We start from the raw sequence: 20,357 nt of genomic DNA on the forward strand, positions 1-20,357 counted from the left end.
GGTACGTTTTAATTCCTCTTGATCATGATTCCCAGTGGAAATATGTAAAGGCTATTAACAGTTTCTCTTGCGAGCACATCCATCGCCGTATCCTTCGTCACCTATGTAACAGGTCAGTCGGCATCTGATATCTCTCAAGTGTCACAAGCACATACGCTTCTGTAGGCTAGCATCTTCATGTCCCTCAGCACCTAGAACTCATATTAGCTAGGCTTATGGTAGATATCAGTCCTTCAGAGTATCATACGTTTGACCTCAATGTTGTTTTCCTCAACCGGAGCGGGGATAGCGGCACCCATGATTGATGCCACAAGGGTCATGGTGGACAAGATGGAAAAGAAGCGCATGATGAGATTTGTGTTGTATATGAGAATGGAGTTAGAGCTTGGAAGTAGTTGCTGGATCTTCAAGGCACACTGCCGTTATTTATGTTTCTGTATTATGTGGGTAGACCGAGTAGCCCTGACTGAAAGATGCAGATGTACGGAAAGCGTTGCGGGATCGAACGTACTGAACATCTAGCAACGAAAGGACTTCGTCACTTACCACTTGGAAAGACTCTTGTGTAGATCTTCTGAAACGGAACACGAGTCCGCAGTGGTGTAGTTGAATGCCAAGTCCTAAGAATGCATAAAGTTGGGGGCGGGATCTGAATCCATGCTGGGTGTGTGCATGCAGCTACTGGGGGATTACACCATGTATAAATATATCTCGGCAATCCGGCATCTGTGATAGACAAGCATCTGGCGTATCCCTTGTTCCAGTAACTGCCGATCATAAAAATTGGACGGGGAGTTGATCTCAGTTCGCATATGTCTAGAAGCACTCCTGTAAGCTTACATGCAAGGCAGGCCGATCCTTTCTTAGCATTTAACCGGCCAAGGGTAAGCAGGTCGGTAGATTTAGGTAAACTTGGAACATAGTAGGACACCTCAGAATACCCTTTGTGAGATCATTGATCAGTTTTTGTTTAATTGCTTGATTTTAGCTTTGAGTGGCTCAGTGTAAACCTCGCACGATCAAGGAATAGGAAGCCAGTTCCAAGTGGTGTCTATGCCGATTCAGGAGTAGAATATCACATCTCAACTTCAAATACGATATTACCATATCTCTTAGGAATATTCCAATCTATTGATGTCTATCTTGAGAAGCTATTGAACTTCATCTTCACTGGTCGAGGTATTACTATGTCCTAGAAACTCTCCAATGAGATCTCCATGACCACCAGGATATGCTGGCCCCAAGGTTGGATGATTTAAGTATCCAGGCTCCATTAGATCTACTATCCTCCGACTAGTTGCCCATTCCTCCAATCTGTCCCAGTTAACGCACTGATGAGGCGATGTGAAGTTTGCAGTTGGAATACGACCATCCGTTCGCCATTTCATCGTCAGAAGCTGCATGTCGCCCTGACACATGATGCTCTGTCGGAGCATATCTAAGCAATGATCTAGACGTTCAATTAGTGAGAAAATGGAGCAAAGGTGAAAATAGACTGACGGTTATGATACTCATTCGCCCTCTTTTGTTCTTCCGTGATATTGGGGAAGTAGTAATCTGGATACATGTAATGATGAAGGCGTTTCTGTAAGTAAATTAATGTTGGAAAACCTAATATTTTTGAACAACTTTCAAGATGTCACATACAATGCAGTGAAGGTTGTGGTAGACGTTGAGTGTCGCAAAATAACCTCCATCAGGCAGTTTAATGGCTTGCTCCTTTCTGCCCGGTATATGGCTCATTTCATCTTCTGTAATACGGATATTTGAGTCTGATGAGATATTAGTCTACATGAAGGTCAATGTGAAGGGAAAGGTATGACTCTTGAGCATTTTCTTCCAAGCTTTATCTAGCTCAGGTGATGGTTTTCCAACATAGACCGAGTGTTTATGCCGGAAGACTTGGGCTTGTGGTCCAGGATTGAAGGGGACTAATAAGACTGCGTGTGAGATGGAAAGTGGTAAGTTGGGATGAGAACTTACTATATGCGACTTCCCTTTCACGAGATTCCCAGAGAGGAACCACGATGAGTAGTAACAATATGGTATAGATGATCAAGATGCCTGCGTGTATAAGAATGGCTTGCCACAAGAATAGTTTTGAACAAGCAGCCTTTCTGGATGTTTGTAAAAGAATATGCGTCTCTGTTTGAGACTCAATATTTGGATCAGAGAATGAGGATCTGTCTGCTTCTTCTGATAGCAAGGCGTCTTGCTCCATCTCCTTGTTGAATGTCATGATGCTGTCCGTAGTGAGGAGAACGGAGATGGAAAACCCAGAGGCAGTTGGGGAGCATCTCAAGAGCCGATCGACTGGAAGAACTAAGTGCAAAGATCTAGCGTCTTTGGTTGAGCTTTGTCAAGTGTGTGAATGGAAAGGCCCCCAATGTCCAACTGGGGAGGGGTCTGGCTTGGTTTGATCCACCCCCTTCTACCCTGGCAGATCCCTGCGGTAAGAGGAAAGCGGCCTGATGACGACGTTTGAGATATCTAGAATTTGAATGATGTGGCACAGTAGCCCAGGTTGATTGACCTAGTTCACTGGCGGCACTCAGTGCTCATGTCATGGCATGAGATATCAAAACCATGCCGACTTGAGTCCTTCAACGACTTGTAGAACAAAGCCCAATTTGCAGTTCTCTCTACTGAACCTCCTCCTCTTGAGTAAAACTTTAGGTATCATGGAATCACTCTACGAAAAAGCTTCACATGTCATGCCTCGACGTTGGAGGTATCAGCCACTGGCAAATCACGAGCGAGAGTAAGTTTCACACAATACCTTAGAGATTTCAACCAGCTTGCTAACATGAGCACAGAGACGTCGAGAAAGAGAGCGGTTCCAGGTCTAAATCGTGTCTCATCAGCATCTGCCTCGCCGCAGTCTTATTCCTTGGAATCATAATTTCTTGGGGAATCGCATGGACGACAGCTCCAAAAAGCTGTATACGCCCGGCGAGACGAATGGAGTGGAGGGATCTGAACAAAACACAGAAGCAAGACTACATCAGCGCTGTCGTCTGTCTGACTGAGAAAGAATCGCACTTTGAGCCGGGGAGTAGTCGCTACGATGACTTTGCATATATGCATGTCTTTGAAGGCACAGCCACTCACTATGCCGCTTCGTTCCTCCCCTGGCACCGATACTTTATCCACACATACGAAAAGGCACTGATAGAGGAGTGTGGTTTCAAGGGATATTTGCCGTAAGTCTGACATATTCCTATCCTGGCATGAGCAGATCGACTAACTTCTTTGACATAGGTACTGGGACTGGGCCTTAGACGCCCATGACCTAGCCGCCTCTCCGATCTTTGATCCTATAGATGGCTTCGGTGGTAATGGTACAGGCGGAAGCACTTTAACCGAGATATTTGGGGGCCATTGTGTTACCGAAGGCCCTTTTGCGAATGCAACCCGCCACTGGCAATCAAAGTCCAATGGACATGGATTCGATATCTTGAGGAATCCTCATTGCCTCAGCCGAGGATTCCAATGGGGCGAGAAGAAGGTCAAGTTAGAGACTCGAGTTACGATCGACGCCATCAACAGCGTGCTGAGCCTCCAATCATACGAAGAATTTGTTGATGCGCTTGAAATTCAAGCTCACAATTCGATACCTCAGTTTGTGCGAGGGGACTTTTACGGGCTAACCGCACCGAATGGTAAGATCACTGTTGCCTCTTCTGTACAGTAGCTATTCTGACACTCTTGTAGATCCTGTGTTCTATCTGCATCACGCCCAGGTAGATCGATTATGGTGGCTATGGCAGCAGCAAGATATCGAAAGTAGGGCCAAGACCTATCAGGGTCCTAGACAGAATATCAGGGTACACGCCAACGAGTCCCTGTCAGGATCCAGCTTGGATGATGTTATCTCGCTGGGTAACCTGTCAGAGCCAGTCCGGATTCATGAAGTAATGGCAACTGAGTCGGAGGTCCTTTGTTACCGCTATTGAACACAGATAAATCAAAGATAATGTGATAATTTACCAGGATTACGTGCTCACGGAGTGTCGGCTGAACCCTTATGTGTGAGCCAATGGACGTTATGCAATGAGCCCTCAGAGATCGACAGAGTTGACAGGGTATGTAAAGCATGCATCCGGCGACGTTTAAATGGCCTAAAGCGGACGAAAATCGCAATGCCTGTCACACAGCGCGAGATAATACTCGTAGCGGTAACCAAAGATCGCCATTTACCCACAGCTTTCAAAAGGTCTTGGGGGCGGAATTATGTAATTCAAGCCGATGACGATCACCTCGCTTTACACCTTTTATGTTATCTGATAATAAGTCACGGATCAAGCGGCAACTACTGCATGTCAGCGGCCGGCAGAAGCCGAAGTTGACAGGGGAGGTTTGGCGGCGACGTCAGCCAAAGCTTGGGAGTGTCATAATATGCCTATTACAGAGGAAACACCGGAGCATGGAGGCTATTTACAAGCTCTCAATTCGTTCTAGTCTACAAAGAAGGGCTCTATGGTACGAATAACCAAGACAGAACAGGGCTTATCCACCGCTCTCCAAAATACGTCTGCAATCCACACAACCACAGGGGCCAACACTGCGAGGGTTAGTAGTAGCCCTGACTGATATTGCCACGTAGTAGAACTACCTGTCAAACTCTGGATTGCAGGAACCATAGAATACCCAAAGAGATGCAAAACAGGACCATGAACTAGATACAACGTAAATGAGATCTTTGCCAAATATCGAAAAGGACGTGACCTGAAAGGTTTTTGGAGCAGTCTGTCTCTACTCAAAGACCAGCAGATTAGAGTCGCACCGTAGGATTGCCAACAGATGTATCGATCTGTCAGTGATGATAGCAAAACGTAGCCAGGTGTAGAAAAACCAGCATTTCTGGCTCGAGGGTATGAGCTCAAGTATAGTCCGAACAGAAATACAAATTTCTGGACAAGCCCCGACCAAGCTGAAGGCTGTAATGGAGGTTGATTCATGGCAGACTCGCCGCCGTCGGCCGGTAGAGCCCCTCCATCATGGTGTCTCTGAAGACTCCTCTCGGCGAGGAAGACTCCAGCGAAGAATAGATACATCTCCCATCTTTCCTGCTGAAGTGAATACAGGCATAAGAAGAGGAGTGCTGTACCGCGAACCCAGACGCGGGCTCTCGCCAAAGCGAGAAGTGTGAGATAGACAATCATGGAGGCGCGAAACTGGATCGGAATTGTCCATAGATGGCTGTCATATTTTGACATTGGTGATTTCCAACTCCATGGATGCGTCAGGTCAACGACCACGAAACGCATCCAATCACCAATCTGCGCCCACAATGACCTGAGTCGCTCTGGATGTCTGGGTACCCAGCCCGGCATATCTTGGTACGGAGCCGTGTAAAGTCCAACACTCACTGCAATTACAACAATGAATGTTGAAACCAAAGGAGGCAAAAACAGTCGAAATGGTCGACGCACCACTGAAGACATGGTGTGCAACCCGAGAGCGCTGTAGTCTTTCTTGTGAATGAGTTTAAGTGGCTTGTACGCAAGCACAAACCCCGAGACGATGAAGAAGATAGGTACTGTAGGTCCAGCATAGAGAAGTCTGATAATGGGGAGCTTCATAAAAGACATGTTGCCATTTTGGCCAAACCCAGTGTCGAGACCTTCATCCCAAGGTAAGAGAAAGTGGCGAAGGAAGACCAGAAAAGAGAAGAGTCCACGAAGTCCATCGAGATATAGTGTTGGGGAATATGATGGTCGTGCCTGTGGACTATCTTTCAGGGCTGAACCTTGGGTTATGAAGCTTGGTAAGAGGAAGACGCCGATGTTTCGAGCATGGTTGAAGAGATGAATCAGCCTGCCATGGCCTCTGGGGGAATTCATGGCTGGTTTAGGCTCTGGTTCGCCGAGTAAAACACCGCCGGTCATGATTTAAGATTTCTTCTATAGAACCTGGAAAATACAGTGTTGGAGGAAAGATTGACTTGGGGTTCAAAAGACGGCCTTGACATGTGGGAGAACCTTGGACATAAGCTGGGGAACCGGTCCTAATATTAGCCTATTAAAACTCTTGGGGTCCGTCTGGTGCATATACCAACCAAATACGGCCTCCCAAATCTTCATCCTACTTATCTACATAATCTTGTATTCCCTTCGAGATGATCACTAACTCTTATATTCCATGTTGACACGTCTCAGCCTTCATTACCAGGACTGAGCTCATCTATAATAGTCTTACTACTCGGCTCCCGCCCCAAGAAGTCCTTGAGAATATCAATCTCCTGACGACTTGACCCCGGCTCCAGCACCTGATATCTATATTTCTTCCCCATCTCGGGGCTCAAAGGGTCTCCTGCAAACTTAGAACTAAAGAGATCTGCCGCAATGACCATTGATAGTGGATAAGCAAAATAACTACCATCATTCTTGCGAAACATATGCGCAAACCTTGCCTGTCCAGCCCCCCAATCTTGTGGATCTGGTCCTAAGCTATGCGTGAGGATATCCCTTTTCGTTCTGTTCCATATCTCAGTTGTATCCATCTCAAGTGCTGCTTTATGAGCTGGGGGAGTATGAATCGCCAGGTCAAAGACAGCTGGTTGCACTTGAGCCAGGATACTATTAGCTCTATTAGTATTTCTCGTTTGTGCAACACTTTCAGCAAGTTCTCGAGGGAGAGCTTCCTGGCTCTTGTAATGACGACCAAGTTGAATTAACACGTCTGGAAGCCATATCCAGTTCTCAAGCATGATGCTCGGGATTTCAATAAAATCTCGCGAGTGAGGGATGGCATACTTGGTTCTGGTCACGATGTTGTGAATAGCGTGACCAATCTCATGGAACATGGTCTTTACTTCGCTATGCTGAAGTAGTGCCGGACGATGTTGCGACGGACGAGCGAAGCTACACACCAATGCCGATGCCGGGTAGTGTTTCTCTCCGTTCTCTTCGGCGAAACCCTGAACTAGCCGTTAGTTTGATATACAAGAACATTGCAAGTAAACTTACCGGCTGAATTAGAACATGATGTGCCCCACCATATTTACCCTCTCTATCAAAGAGGTCTACGTATAAGTGCCCTAAGAACTTGCCTCCCTCACTTGGGATGTCCCAGGCTTCATATGCCACGACACTCTCGTGCCATACTGAAGTCACGATAGACCTGAAGTCGATGCCAAAGAGCTCTTTGAGCACACCGAGCATCCCTTGAAGAGTGTGGTTGGCCTCAAAGTACTCGGCAAGGAGCTCGTGATCCACAAAGAAACTCTCCTGAGTTTGCTTATGAATATAATACGCCCTATCCCACGAGTATAGTTCACTAACAGGCTCTTTGTAGTCCCTTTGCTTCAGCTGAATCAATCTGTCAGTCTCAGCCTGTGCAAGTGGCTTTAGCCTTTTGTGTAGATCATCAAGCTGAGCTTCGACATAGTCAACGCTTGGAGCCATCTTGTCCACGATCTTGAGAGCCGCATAGTGTTCATACCCTAGAAGACGAGCAACCTTATCACGCAAGGCGACTAGAGAAGCTAGGCGGGTCACATTTTGGGGGAGTCGGTTCTGGTCAGCAACTGAGAACCGGCGACGAGTCTCGCTGCTGACTGCGTGACGCATCACTGCAGTGACATGGGCATTTCGGAACGTCACTTGGACCCGAGTCCCGTGTTGAGGCATGGATGCAAGCATAGTCTCTAGAACGCCCGCCAGATCTGCGCGGTCAAACCAGATACCACCCTCATCTTCCGTGAACGCAGCTTGAGCGGCAGATCGCACACGATCAATCTCCTCCAGACCAGCCCGGAGCTCCTCCCGTTCTTTGTCACCTCGTAAAAACGACCCAGAGCGTAGATATTCGCCATGCATGCGAGTAAGCAAATGCCGATCTTGTCCATCCAAGTTCCCATCCGGCGCCGTCTTTTCTCTCTCGTATATCGCTCCCACTAGGGATGCAAGGTCATGTCGCATTAGGATCTTGACCTGCGCTGCCGCGACACGTGTTTCTGCTTTATGGGCGGCATCACGAAGTTCCCTGTCGGGCGATAGCTGTCCGAGGAGCGTCGTCAAAAGGCGCAGGCGACATGCGGCGCGGTTGGTGTCATCAACAATGGGGCGGATAAAGTTGTTGAAGGTTGCGGTTGAGGGTGTGAATCTAGCGGCAAGATCGTCATGCAGAGCTGAGGTTGATGTAAGGATGTTTTCGGTCTCGGTTAGTACCCCATCGGGAGTGAGATTTTCGAAGGATGGAGGGGCAGGGACCTTTTGTTCGGAAGTCATTATGAAATCTGCAGAATATCCGCTGTTGAGCATTACTTTCAATTGCCGTTCTTGCCGAGGGTCTTTATAATCCTGTCGTGGGGGCCAGACGGCTCTTATGCATGTTGGCAGGATGATCACACAATCCGGAACCTTGAAAGTTGATGACCAATTGGATAATCCTTCGTACACTTGTCGTCTACACGAAGCTTTCAGGGATGCGCCTGTCCCCCAACTATTCCTCGAAAATGCTATGTGAAGACCTGGAAGAGTCAGCCATGATAACTTCTACGTGGAGCACCTCATGAAAACCCCGATCTTGACGTCCCCCCGAACGAACTCTGTTGATGCATCACTTGACACGACCATCAGATGGGGAATATGCCCCTGTTCAAACCAAAGAGACAGATTCTCTGGATTATGAGGGTGCTTCAGATTCAGAACTTACTGAAGCTGGGTTGAAGGAGCACCGAAGATGGAAACTTTCATGCTTTATCATTTACTTGCTACCTTGGATACTCACAGTAATATTCGCGATTTGGACAGCCCTTCTCGCTGCAAAACTACACGCTCAATCCCAATTCGGATCGTATGAAACAATGTTCAAGACTGACTTCTGTAAGCCAGTCTCAACGCAATTTCCCTCAAGATACTGACCTTGTCACATCAGCTTTACCAATACGGATCCCTCTTGAGGAAGTACAGTTTCGGGGCAGTCCGCACTTTTACAACAATGGTACACCCTGGATGAAAGATCCAGACGAAACAGCACCATGGCCAGAAAATTTAAGATACGTCGGTGAGCCAAGCCACCAAATTGACGAGAACTGGCAGAGGCTCATCGGCAAACGCTACTTCTCAATTTCGGAAGAGGAGGCTAGAAGAGCCTGGGGAGACAAACGACATAAGTTTGTAGATCAGAACATGGGAGGCTATACAGCTGGGTATGAACTACCAGCGAGCCTTGATTGTTATTAAACTCATGGTTGCTAGGTTCGACATGTTTCATACGTTGCACTGCATTGTAAGCCTTGAGCCCCGGGTTGATCATCAGCATCAGCACTGATGAAACAGAACGAACTTCGCAAGGCGTTACGTCCCGAGTACTATCCCCCAAAGTCTCATACGCTCCATGGAGCGCTTCACAACGGCAAGTATCTCAATATGCGACACATCCCTCTTGGTGACTGATAATTAACTCTTATACAAGAACATTGTATCGAAATACTCCGCCAAACGGTTCAATGCTATGGAAGTACAACTCTGATACCCACACGGTTCATGGAGGGCCTTGAGCATAATTACATCGACTCAGATCAACGCCATGTCTGCCGTTCGTTCACGGCCATCCGGGGTTTCACGGACTCTAGAATGCCAGGCGGGGATAGGTATGTCCCCAGGGACCAGGCTTTGCTGGATGGAAGGAAGCATAAAATCGCTAAAGCATGGGGTGAGACAAATGGGGATAGTGAGAAAGGGGGCGCGGCGTGATCAGTTGTGGCTTAAGGAAATGAGAGTCGACACATTATAAGGGGTATTCGTTTCGAAATCCATCATCCTCAACTTTGCAGGATAATTAAAGGTGACCGTTTACTAAGCCAGTACCAGCTTAGACAGATCCTTTGTTCCAGGGTGAGCGTCTTAGCCTTGGGCTTCCAAGGTTGCTATTCGATACTGGCTCGCTAGATTAGTGAGTGATATGCTTAGCTCTCGCACGGCAAGATAAAAGTTGCCGAACCAGGAGCCTGAGAGACTTGTAGGCAGATGCCACGACTTCTGTACGGGTTAGTGCGCGATGTCGGCATTGATGTAGCTGGAATTGGAGCGTTTGCGAATACGAACTTTCGTTTCACAAGAAAGGAATCCAGGAGCTTCGCTCGTGCCGATCAGTCATCCTATCTCAGTTGAGGCTTTTCTGGCATGTCTTTCCTCAGGTATGCCATAAGTAGAAAGCTAGAGCCTCGAAATGGTACTCTTACTGCCGTGTGAGAAATTCTCTCAATGCGTGGCAAGGAATCAGAATACTTTAGAAGAGTGCAGGTTACCAGGAACTCAGATCTAATCCATTGATTTCCAAGCCTAACATAGACTGGATCGACAGATACTGCCACTGATTGGACATCTCATCACAGTTCCTAATACCACACAGTCCAGCTGTTGAGAGGGTTCGATTGTCACAATTGCCTGTGCGTGCGAGGGGGATAGGAAGCACTTTATATACACCTCTCCCCATCTCTAAGCCACCAAAGAGCATAGGTAAAAGCTTCGGAGTCTGAACCTTTGTTGAAGGTTAGTCTTTAAAGATTATACTTTGATGTTTCTGGTAAAATTCACGCATGACGCAGTTGTCTGATCTGTTCTCGCCTTGACTAACATTAGATTCATGTGCCACACGCCACTCATCTCAATGGCAAATGATTTACACATATATGATGCTTAGACGCCAATTTCCAGTGTAGATGTCCTAGATTTTTAAGTTGTTCCGTGTCCTTGACCAATCACGTGTTCGCTCCGAGCATAAAAGAGTTCTTTGAAATTTCGGATTGCCTGTCAATTCTCGTCCCACACTTAAATTAGTCTTTAGCCCTTGTTTTCGGTTTCCTGAAATACCATCAGTGGCCTTCACGTCGCTCCGCATCCCAGCCACGGCGGGATAGCGTTCGTCATCCGGTTGTCCCGCAGTCCACCTCGCAACGCAGGAAGTAGCCAACAACCCACCATGACCTCAAGCTCTTGCCCGATATAACATCAGAAATGGGTATTTAAGTCGTAAAAGCGCAGCAGTTTCCAACTCAATGAAGAATACTATACAGTCCAGCTGAGGCCAAGAGCTATGCTAAGGGGGTTCGAGTCCCTTGGATAAACCACGTCTGAGGGCGTCTGCACAGTGGTCTTTGAAGTATGGCAGACGGGATGTCCAGTGATGGCTCCCACTTTTTGCTCATACTTTGCGCATCATTTATTTTACTTTATTCTAGTCTTTGATCATTTTCAAGGCTTTCAAAGTGTCGCGAACGTTGACAGTGACGAAGTACCGTGCTAACAGCGTGATCCCGTGATAAAGTATCTTCGTGCCTTCCGCGAAGACACGCTCTCTGATCTGGCGCAGCGGCAATGTTCAGGGTTCTACAGCCAAAATACAATTCGAAAACCAGGAGATCTCATTGTTGAATCCGTTTTGCCTTGCGACTCGATGCATCGAGTGACCCAAGTCACATGTCTTCCTAGCCAGTCGTTACGGTGTAATCCAACTTTAAATTTTTGACACTGATTGGGCACAAACTTTCGAATGCGAAAAGGGACAAAAGAGATACTTCAATCTGCTGGAATGTCTCACTGTAGAAGAGGTACCGATACCTCAAATCCATGTACTCATTCCCTCCACTCAAGCCTCGACAAGAACTACGGCCTCATAAATGTTAAACTATGATATAATTCAACGCAAGCTTTTCTCGTAACTCATGGCCAACTGAGAGTCTGACTTTACACGAGAAATTGTAAAAGAGATTTAGTACTCATGGTATTCTGTGTCAAGACAAAACTTTACAGTCTCCTTGTGCTTTAGTCTTTTGGCGATGCATATCAAACAGGACTGGCGTCGTTCGCCATTGAGACCCATCACTGAAAGCGTATCTTCCAGCCCCGACTTATCATAACTGGTAATATTTTCGCTATTAAGATTTATAGCAAGAAATTTGCCAAATACAGGATAAGAATGGACGTCATATCGTTAAATGCAACAGAAACTTGAAGCGGGTCGTGTAAATGCGTGATATCTTATCTCCCGATGATAGCGTCGCCCAGACGTCGATCATTAACGTTCCATGATTGTTCCATGCATTTACTGTGGAACCGCCGAAGATAGCAGGATAAGATAAGTTGTGCCGGATAGATAAAACACACCACATTGCTGGCAGCTTGCAATACGTGAGTCTCATCAATCAATCAACCAATATCACACTGACGGCGATAAACAAGAGCAAATGTGAATCGATGCCGATAACACAAGGTAATTTCTCAACAGCCGAGCTGAACAAAAATGACGTTCCACGGCATCTAGACCAATTCTAGAAGCAGCCCGGCAAGTCAAAAGTTGCCGGTTCCCTGAATCATGTCCCCATCGGCAAACCCCTCACTCCCGACGCCATCTCCACCAAGACAGGCAGGTCAACCAGCCGATCCCTGGCGCCAAATCCCTGCCGTGATGATTCTGGGGTTACAGCACCAAGATAGTTCCTGTTACCAAATACAAATCCCTCTCCAAGATCCGGGGTAAACCTCTGTGCGGAGATAAGAGACTCCTCCTCGTTCTTAAATTGAACTGGGTCCCGTCTCTCAATTTTTCTCCATCATCATCATCTCAAACTCGTTCGTCAATCTTGGGGTAAACAAAAGAGATTCGCCACTATGACTTCAAAGCCGGATATCCTTCCTGACAAGGAGATTGAGGAGCAGCGCACTGCTCAGGATGAGATTTATATCGATCCTGTTGCTGAGAAGGCGCTTTTGAGAAAGCTTGATATGTGGATTGTTCCGCCTGTGATGCTGCTCTACCTTCTCAGTTTTCTGGATCGTGTGAATATTGGTAATGCGCGTCTCTATGGGATGGAAGAGGATCTGGGTTTAGTTGGCGATCAGGTGAGTCCCCACCGATGAAGACTCGCTGATTGTACTGACAGATGTAGTATCAACTTGCAGTTTCTGTTCTGTTCGTCACGTACATCGCTTCTGAACTTCCATCCAACCTCGTCATCAAGAAATTCAGACCCTCGCGATGGATCGCGTTCATCACCACAGCTTGGGGTATCGTCGCCACACTCACCGGTATCGTTCAAGACTTCAAGGGCCTGGTCGCATGCCGCGTTATTCTTGGTGCTCTTGAGGGCGGTCTCTTTCCGGGTCTCACCATTTATCTCACCATGTTCTACACCAAGCGCGAATACGCTCTCCGAATCGGTTATCTTTTCGTCAGCGCCGCCATCGCAGGTTCACTCGGTGGTCTTCTCGCTTACGGTATCGGTCACATGGATGGCGTAGCTGGGCTAAAGGGTTGGCGATGGATTATCATCATCGAAGGAATTCCAACATTTGTCCTTGGAATTGCTGTTTGGTTCTGGCTTGCAGATGACCCCGATTCAGCTCATTACCTCACCATCAACGAACGCGAACTCATCGATGCGCGCATGCGACGACAGATCGGTCATACCAAGTCTTCGGATCAGATGCACAAGGCCGATGTCTACGCTGGTCTTAAGGATTGGAAAATCTGGCTTTTCTGCATTGGACAGTTCGGAGGAGATACTATTCTCTACGGATACAGCACCTTTTTGCCAACGATTATTCGAGGACTGGGAGATTGGAACACGGCTCAGGTCCAGGCTCTTACCATCCCTTGCTACGCTATGGGTGCTATCACCTATCTTGTGGTGGCATGGTTCTCTGATCGAACTCAACGACGAGCCGTCTTTACAGTTATCCTTGGTCTTGTCTGCGCTATTGGATACGCTCTGCTCGTCAGTCCAGCTCCATCTGGCGTTCGATACTTTGGCTGCTTCCTGGCCGCCATGGGATTATATGTCATTGTTGGTTTGCCTCTTGCTTGGCTTCCTAGCAACAATCCTCGCTATGGAAAGCGTACTGTCGCCACTGGTCTACAGCTCACCATTGGCAACTCTGCTGGAATCCCAGCACCCTTCGTAAGTACAGCCATACCCTTAAAGAGAATCTCAGCTAACACGAAATCAGCTGTACAAAACCCATGAGGGCCCTCGCTTCGTTAAGGGCCACGCTATTTCTATGGCTTTGGTCGCCATGTCTTCACTGATCTACATGGCATTCTGGGCTTGGTTCCGTCGTCAGAACAAGAGAAAGGTTGAGGGCAAGGAGGATTACAGGATTCAGGGATTGACAGAGGAGGAAGCTGAGGAGCTTGGAGAGCATAACCCGAGGTTCCACTACACTTACTGAGATCTCTATTGTCAAGCCCAAATGCTAAACACCTTATATCTGTTTCAATCTTGTATTTCGTGTATCTTCAGATTTCAAGAGTTCATACAGACGTCGTCACTTTCAATTGGTCTGATACTGGGCGGCACTAATTATTTCTCTTGCGTACCTATCGGAGCTATCAGGGTTGGCAGATGACATATGGCATCCATGCCAGCCACCCTAAACTCTAGATTTGCACCCCACCTTCGCGACGCGCCGCGCCCAGCCTTTCCCCTAACACTCAATTAAACCTCCGTACCTTGCCGACAGTACGTCTGCTCTATGATCTTGCGCTCTTAGTCTCTATCACAGGCAGTACATTCTCCATATTTTCATCATGCCTCCCATCCGAACTGAGAAGAGCAACTCGGCCGCTAATGCCCCAGCTCCCGGCACAGACGCGCCCAAGAAGCGGCTGCTGAAGCCTGTCGTCAAAGGCGTCAAAGAGGCCCGTTTCAGAAGCAGCGTAGCTGACTGGGACGGCAAATACCATAACCTCATTGGAACATCAACCAGAATGATTTACTTTGGCTATGAATTCGTCTTGACTGAGTAAGCCAATTCATCCAGTTCGATTTAAGAAGAGTGCTAACGTCACGTCAACAGCGACCATATCGACAACATCTTGGTCTTATCACGTCAAGTTCGTGAAAAGATCTAGCAATTCATCTTCAACTTCAGCGACGTCAGCTACACCGCAAAGAACGGTGCCCGCAACCTCACCAACGAAGCCGTCATTCGTCTAGCTAAAGGCCTGCCCAACCTCAGAACCGTCAGTCTCCCCAGCGCAAACAATGTCGGCGACGCTGGTTTCCTCGGCGTACTCTCCAACTGCCGAGACCTCAGACTCCTCGAGATCACCCCGTCCAGCACCAGCTCATGCGGCTTGACCAAGATCACTGCGAAGGCCTTCGATGAGTTTTGTGAACATCCAGAGTGGGCTCCTGGTCTCAAGCAGATCATCATCACCAACGACGATCAGAACAAGGAGTTCATGAAGTCGATGCGTGCGCTTAGCAAGCAGAGGGAGAAGTTGGTGGTCACGCTGCTTGATCGCAGGGAAGAGAAGAAATGGGGAGACTTTGAGATAACTACGACTCCGGAGCACTATATGAAGGGTCGCAAGTGCTCGCCAGAAAAAACTCCCCGTGGGATTGCTCAGCGCTACGGTCAAGATCACTCAATTCAAGTCTGAAGGATTTATATGGTAGTCAAGTTGGATATGCTTGGTCGTCGCTGTTGGAGGAGTGAGATGAGGTTTATGTTGGATGATTTATGTGATTTTGATATTTGGCAAATGAAAGTAAAATAAAAGCTGACACAACTCTGAGCTGCATTAATCCCTATACTCCGAAAAGGTCAGGAAGCGCAACTTGGTGAATAATAATGGCGGTGATTTATTGCTGCTGAAGCCAGGCACAACAGCACAAATGAGGGGTTGCCTTGATCCTCTTCCTCACTGGTGCTCTTAGCGAAAACTTCACCAATTACATCCGTGACAAAAAGCCATAGTTTGACTGCTAGGGCTGGTCGCTCTCAGCTGCGGCTGAGTTAGGCAGATTCTCCAGAGATAGAGAGAGCAAGGGAGAAACAAGAACCGAAATTTTCAAAACAACGTTAATTCTTCTTACTTCTCTCTCTGAGAAGGCACCCTCGCAAAATTGAAGATGGGCACATTCGAGCGTGGCCAACGATATACTGGCTTGACACAACAGTGTAAGTCCTACTATGGCCAGTATAGCATGCATGCTACAGCCTGTGAGGCGAGAGCAAAAGAACTGTTCAGAGCAGTGTCAATCATCGCCACTGCTCAAGGTAAAACTTGGGATCAGGTTATCGGCTTATCTGGCGATTTCAACAACATGAGCTTCGATGGCGGTTTCGAATATCACGGCCCCAAGAGCGTCGGCAAGTCTCTATCGTTCACGCAGTGGTTCTTTCTGGCGTCGCTCATTGGGCTTGGCCACGAATGTGCTGGATCATCAAAACTCTTGTACTATGTCGGCTGCACACTTGGCCTCGCTGCGGATAAATACCCCGTCAATGTCCGAATGCCCGTCGCTTCACTATTTCGTCTTGACAGAGACCGTCAATCATCTCAGGCAATTCCATGGGCTCGTATGAGCCGGTTCCTACGAGGCAATGGAAATTGCAATGCACCCATCATTGAACTTGAGCTATCTTGTGGTGAATTGCCTTACGAAGACTGTACGGAAACAATTCACAAGCTCGCGGCTATGCGACTGGACGCATGTGCACATTCGATTATGATGAAAGCGATTTTTGACACGGTCTCCAACCTTACAAGCAAGGCGAACAAATACGTCGAGGGTCGTTCGACTCAGAAATCTTTTGATATAGACAAGGAGCTTATCACGGCCGTTGAGTCCTTGATCAAGACATTTGACAGTGTTGCCGATCAAGCTTTGGAGTGGGCGGGAGACTATGACAGGATCTACCAAAAGAAATATATGAGCGATGAACCGGATCTTACGAATCATGCTTTCGAACTGCGAAAAGCAGCGCCTTCAAACATCATCAGACTCGATGTCTCGTACCAATTCGCCGTGGATTCTCTTCATGCCGAGACTGCGGCTTATGATGGTATTCACTTCGGAGGTTTCGGCCACAGCAAGAAGTCGATCTTTCTAGACGATGACGAATTGATCACAGATGCGTCATGGAATACAGGAGTTTTAGCTCACGATGCTACCAAGAAAGTCATTTTCAACTTGGTCATCAACACCACAGAAAGAAAACTAGGGCCTTTTGGTAGTGGTGGTGATAAGATTAAAGAAACTGGAGAGAAGCAAACCTTTCAGGTACCGGAGAAGATGAAAGTTTATGGTCTTGTTGACGCGGCTGGGAAATATATCGAGCACAGAGGGGATGTTATCATGGAAAGTGGGAGATTCATCGTGGAGCTTAGATTTATTGTTGGTCCTGCACAATAGCATCGTGGTCATGACAATGAGGTATTGGGGACAACCCACGGTGGCTGTTATCAAAATCACTCGCATAGATTACTCAGAACTCCCAGACAGCGTATGTGATTCCCGCTAGGCTAGATTAATATTCGACTTCAGAAGTCAAAATGACACAGAAGTACACGCCAATATCTGTATCCAGCTCTTGCCATCCGTAACTAGTAACGCGGATATCTAGGTTAGCCGACCCCTAGTTTGCAAGGCGTCTTTACCAGCCCTAGAAAAGGTCTGTGAAACTCTTCCAGAGTTCCCGAGTACGAGATGGTCTATGCACGACCACGACACGCCTCTCAGGTTGGCCTCCAATCATACCTCCATCAAGCTCCCCAGGAAACGAGCCAGGGATCGGCTCATAACTTATAAGCTGGAATGGTGTTACCCGCCCAAGATCCCTCCCCATGATCTCCATTTCCGCCTTCCTCCTTCTGAGCCCGGTTCATCCGTCGTCGTCGACGAAAGCCAACTCCACCTGAGACATTGTAAGACCGCTCTCGATACGAAGACTCAGCCGCGCTCTCCTGTATCTTGACGATGTTCCGGAGGTCATTCCCAAAATGAGGCAGTGCGTAAAGACTGTCGACCAACTGTGCCACACCCTTGTCGTCCAGAAGTTCGGACTCGTCGCCCTGCTTCATGGCTTTCTCGAGCACTTCCACTTTCTGAAGATAACCGGCCTTTTGCTTCTGGAGCTTCTCATGGCGCTGCTTTGATCCACCGACTTGCATTTTCTGTCGCTCCTGATCGATGAGCATGTCAAGGTATTCGACAGTGGCGCCATTGTGGGGGGTGATGGCGTGTCTTTGAGGAAAAAGCCAAATTGAATCGCCGCCTCTTCGATCTGTCGGTACTCCAAATGGAATTCTTGGATAGCTTCCTTCTTCATACGGATGGCTTCCTCTTTAAGGTGTATGACACCAGCATTCTCGGTCAGATCCCTGTCTATCGCCGCGTCTCGGTGCTGGTAGGTCGTTGGCACATATGTGTAGTAGATGTGCATATGATCCATCCAGGAGTGGCCACACTGGTGACAAATGCCGTTTGCTTCCATTGCCCAGCACTTCTGTAATTCCGGGTGACCTTTCTTGTTTCGATCGACGCTTTTTAGGCAACAGCCTGGATGGCAGGCGGTTTTGTAGATCGTGGTAGCAATGTCTGTTTTACCTTCGATATCAGTGCGAATCTCGATGCAGTCATCGTGTGTACAGACTGTTCGGGGCTGGTCGACCTTTTCAGACCTCAGCGTTTCTTTCTGGACGAAGAGACGCTCTTGGAGCTCTTGGAGCTCTTGTCGCGTGAGTTCGAAGTCCTGAGGCTCCTTGGTGGCAACATCTTTTACGTCAATGCTTGCACTGATCATATCGGAGATGAATTGGTGCTGTCTCGGTCACTGCGACCTTAAGGAACCAGGGCGTGCTTAGATTATCATTATTATTATACAAGTAATAAGACTTTGTGTAAGTATTACCGTAAATTTGAAAAACAAGTAGATATTCTTACCAATTCTGGCTTGCAGTAGTATTGCTATTGTATTATAGCGTAACTTGATCTGTAATATATAACCTGCTATCCTCCCCTTCTCAAGTATTATCACCGTTCGCAAGCTTATCAATCGCAACCAACCGTAGCAACTTTCAGCGCATGATATTTACATAGAATCTCCTGTTCCTAACTCGGAGCCCACTGCTAGCTCTTTCCTCCTCTGCGGTCTCCTCTCTGCTATGTCCTCCTCCCTATACAAGCGGGTAGGCAAAGATAATTTTACCATTGGAGGTAGCGTTGCTCTTGTACTGCCACTCAGCGATGATCCTGTCATGATGGGACTCTAAGTGTCCCGCTTGAAGAGTTGTCGAACCTTGCGCATACTGTCGCGCGCGTATCGTAGTGTGAAAGATGCGAGCTGCTTGTAGTTCGCAGCGCCAGGTCCTTGACTCTGTGAGGCTTCTCCTGCACTTGCATCTATGGTAATGCGCATATATTCTCGTCGATCTTGGCCATCCTGCCCGATGCAGATAAAACCTCGGCTGTATTTGAGGAGGAGAGTGTTGAGAATAAGACGACACATTCTACCATTGCCATCTGCAAAGGGGTGGATATTGACAAACTTGTGGCAGTACTTGCTTGCAAGTATGACAGGGTCAAATTGTCCTTGTTCGGTTGCCTTGATGTCGGAGTCGAGTTCATCTATCATATCGCGCATTGCTCTAGGGACTTGACTGTAATCCATGAAGACATGGGAACCGCATCTCACGTTCCATGTGCGGTATTGGCCACTGTAATACTGCCAAGGCGTACCATTAAGGTCGATCTTTTCTGTCAAGATACCATGAGTCTCGCCGATGATCTTGTGAGACAAGTCCTTGCCCTTGATGCAAACTTGATCGATCATGTATCGCGCAGCTTCGGCATGCTGAACGATCTCTCTGCGGCTTCGTAGAACAGCCGCATGTCCAGAAGGTAAGTTCTTGTTCAGGAGATGGAGTTTGAGATCCTGGTAGTCCGAGTCGCGTTCGCTGATCTCTTCGGGGACCTCTTTGCCTCGAAAGACATCCTTGCAGAGCTTCACTGTGATATCGACACCTCCACCAGCAACCTCGATCATATTGGATCCATAAACCATATGAGCGAGTTCGTCGGTGATGTATTCATCTAAAGCGGTCTCATTGTCCTTGGACTGCTTCAATCCGTCTGCGACATCCGAAACATACTTGCGAAACTCCTGGTGAAGTTGTTCGGGGCTCTCTTGAAGAATGTTGTAGTCGTAAGCGTCGCCCATGTTTATGGTAAACGTTGCTTTGCTCAGAGTAGACGACATCATCTGTCTAATGTTCCGCCCAAGATGCCGGTCCTCGTGTTGAATGTCAAGACCTTCGAAGGGGCCTTCGGACAGGCTTTGTCGCTGATGGCTGGGCATCTTTGACACTTTGTTCTGCAGGAAAGGACAAGCCAAATGGTAGAAACTTATAGTTTGATTGCAAAGAAGAATATGACGATGAAAGGTTGAAGTTAAGTCAGATCAGATCGGGGAAGAAGGGTTCCTTTTATAGCTAAGACTTGATCAGGCAGTGATTCACTGCCCTAAGAAATGTTACTTGGTGAATGATCTAGCTGGAGCGAAGGTTTCGGAGGAACTAATTGTAGCTGAGGTGAAAGTTGTGAGCTAGAAGTGTTA

The 20,357-nt window shown here is 47.6% G+C and overlaps 9 protein-coding genes across 9 annotated transcripts; 5 read left to right on the forward strand and 4 right to left on the reverse strand.

Moving 5' to 3' along the window:
- Positions 1-2,681: 2,681 nt before the first annotated feature.
- FTJAE_14007 (monooxygenase) lies at positions 2,682-3,956 on the forward strand (the record flags this gene model as incomplete). Its single annotated transcript, XM_037347203.1, has 4 exons — positions 2,682-2,761; positions 2,817-3,203; positions 3,262-3,662; positions 3,715-3,956. The coding sequence occupies 4 exons, from the start codon at positions 2,682-2,684 to the stop codon at positions 3,954-3,956; spliced, it is 1,110 nt and encodes a 369-aa protein (XP_037198976.1).
- Positions 3,957-4,322: 366 nt separating this feature from the next.
- Positions 4,323-5,891, reverse strand: FTJAE_14008 (acyltransferase; the record flags this gene model as incomplete). Its single annotated transcript, XM_037347204.1, has 2 exons — positions 4,323-4,381; positions 4,787-5,891. The coding sequence occupies 2 exons, from the start codon at positions 5,889-5,891 to the stop codon at positions 4,323-4,325; spliced, it is 1,164 nt and encodes a 387-aa protein (XP_037198977.1).
- Positions 5,892-6,157: 266 nt separating this feature from the next.
- On the reverse strand, positions 6,158-8,234 carry FTJAE_14009 (uncharacterized protein; the record flags this gene model as incomplete). The annotated part of the gene is made up of 2 exons (XM_037347205.1): positions 6,158-6,922; positions 6,972-8,234. 2 exons carry the CDS (start codon positions 8,232-8,234, stop codon positions 6,158-6,160), a joined length of 2,028 nt encoding a protein of 675 aa, XP_037198978.1.
- A 578-nt stretch (positions 8,235-8,812) lies between these two features.
- FTJAE_14010 (uncharacterized protein) lies at positions 8,813-9,404 on the forward strand (the record flags this gene model as incomplete). The annotated part of the gene is made up of 4 exons (XM_037347207.1): positions 8,813-8,831; positions 8,884-9,157; positions 9,207-9,237; positions 9,288-9,404. The coding sequence occupies 4 exons, from the start codon at positions 8,813-8,815 to the stop codon at positions 9,402-9,404; spliced, it is 441 nt and encodes a 146-aa protein (XP_037198979.1).
- A 3,216-nt stretch (positions 9,405-12,620) lies between these two features.
- FTJAE_14011 (major facilitator superfamily transporter) lies at positions 12,621-14,180 on the forward strand (the record flags this gene model as incomplete). The annotated part of the gene is made up of 3 exons (XM_037347208.1): positions 12,621-12,851; positions 12,899-13,909; positions 13,959-14,180. 3 exons carry the CDS (start codon positions 12,621-12,623, stop codon positions 14,178-14,180), a joined length of 1,464 nt encoding a protein of 487 aa, XP_037198980.1.
- A 358-nt stretch (positions 14,181-14,538) lies between these two features.
- Positions 14,539-15,396, forward strand: FTJAE_14012 (uncharacterized protein; the record flags this gene model as incomplete). The annotated part of the gene is made up of 2 exons (XM_037347209.1): positions 14,539-14,753; positions 14,883-15,396. The coding sequence occupies 2 exons, from the start codon at positions 14,539-14,541 to the stop codon at positions 15,394-15,396; spliced, it is 729 nt and encodes a 242-aa protein (XP_037198981.1).
- Positions 15,397-15,868: 472 nt separating this feature from the next.
- Positions 15,869-17,155, forward strand: FTJAE_14013 (uncharacterized protein; the record flags this gene model as incomplete). Its single annotated transcript, XM_037347210.1, has 1 exon — positions 15,869-17,155. One exon carries the CDS (start codon positions 15,869-15,871, stop codon positions 17,153-17,155), a length of 1,287 nt encoding a protein of 428 aa, XP_037198982.1.
- Positions 17,156-17,538: 383 nt separating this feature from the next.
- FTJAE_14014 (P-loop containing protein) lies at positions 17,539-18,545 on the reverse strand (the record flags this gene model as incomplete). Its single annotated transcript, XM_037347211.1, has 2 exons — positions 17,539-17,986; positions 18,037-18,545. The coding sequence occupies 2 exons, from the start codon at positions 18,543-18,545 to the stop codon at positions 17,539-17,541; spliced, it is 957 nt and encodes a 318-aa protein (XP_037198983.1).
- A 465-nt stretch (positions 18,546-19,010) lies between these two features.
- FTJAE_14015 (uncharacterized protein) lies at positions 19,011-20,099 on the reverse strand (the record flags this gene model as incomplete). The annotated part of the gene is made up of 1 exon (XM_037347212.1): positions 19,011-20,099. The coding sequence occupies one exon, from the start codon at positions 20,097-20,099 to the stop codon at positions 19,011-19,013; it is 1,089 nt and encodes a 362-aa protein (XP_037198984.1).
- Between the last annotated feature and the right edge of the window lie 258 nt (positions 20,100-20,357).

Source organism: Fusarium tjaetaba (genome assembly GCF_013396195.1).
Source record: "Fusarium tjaetaba strain NRRL 66243 chromosome Unknown NRRL66243_c0000522, whole genome shotgun sequence".
NCBI lineage: Eukaryota > Fungi > Ascomycota > Sordariomycetes > Hypocreales > Nectriaceae > Fusarium > Fusarium tjaetaba.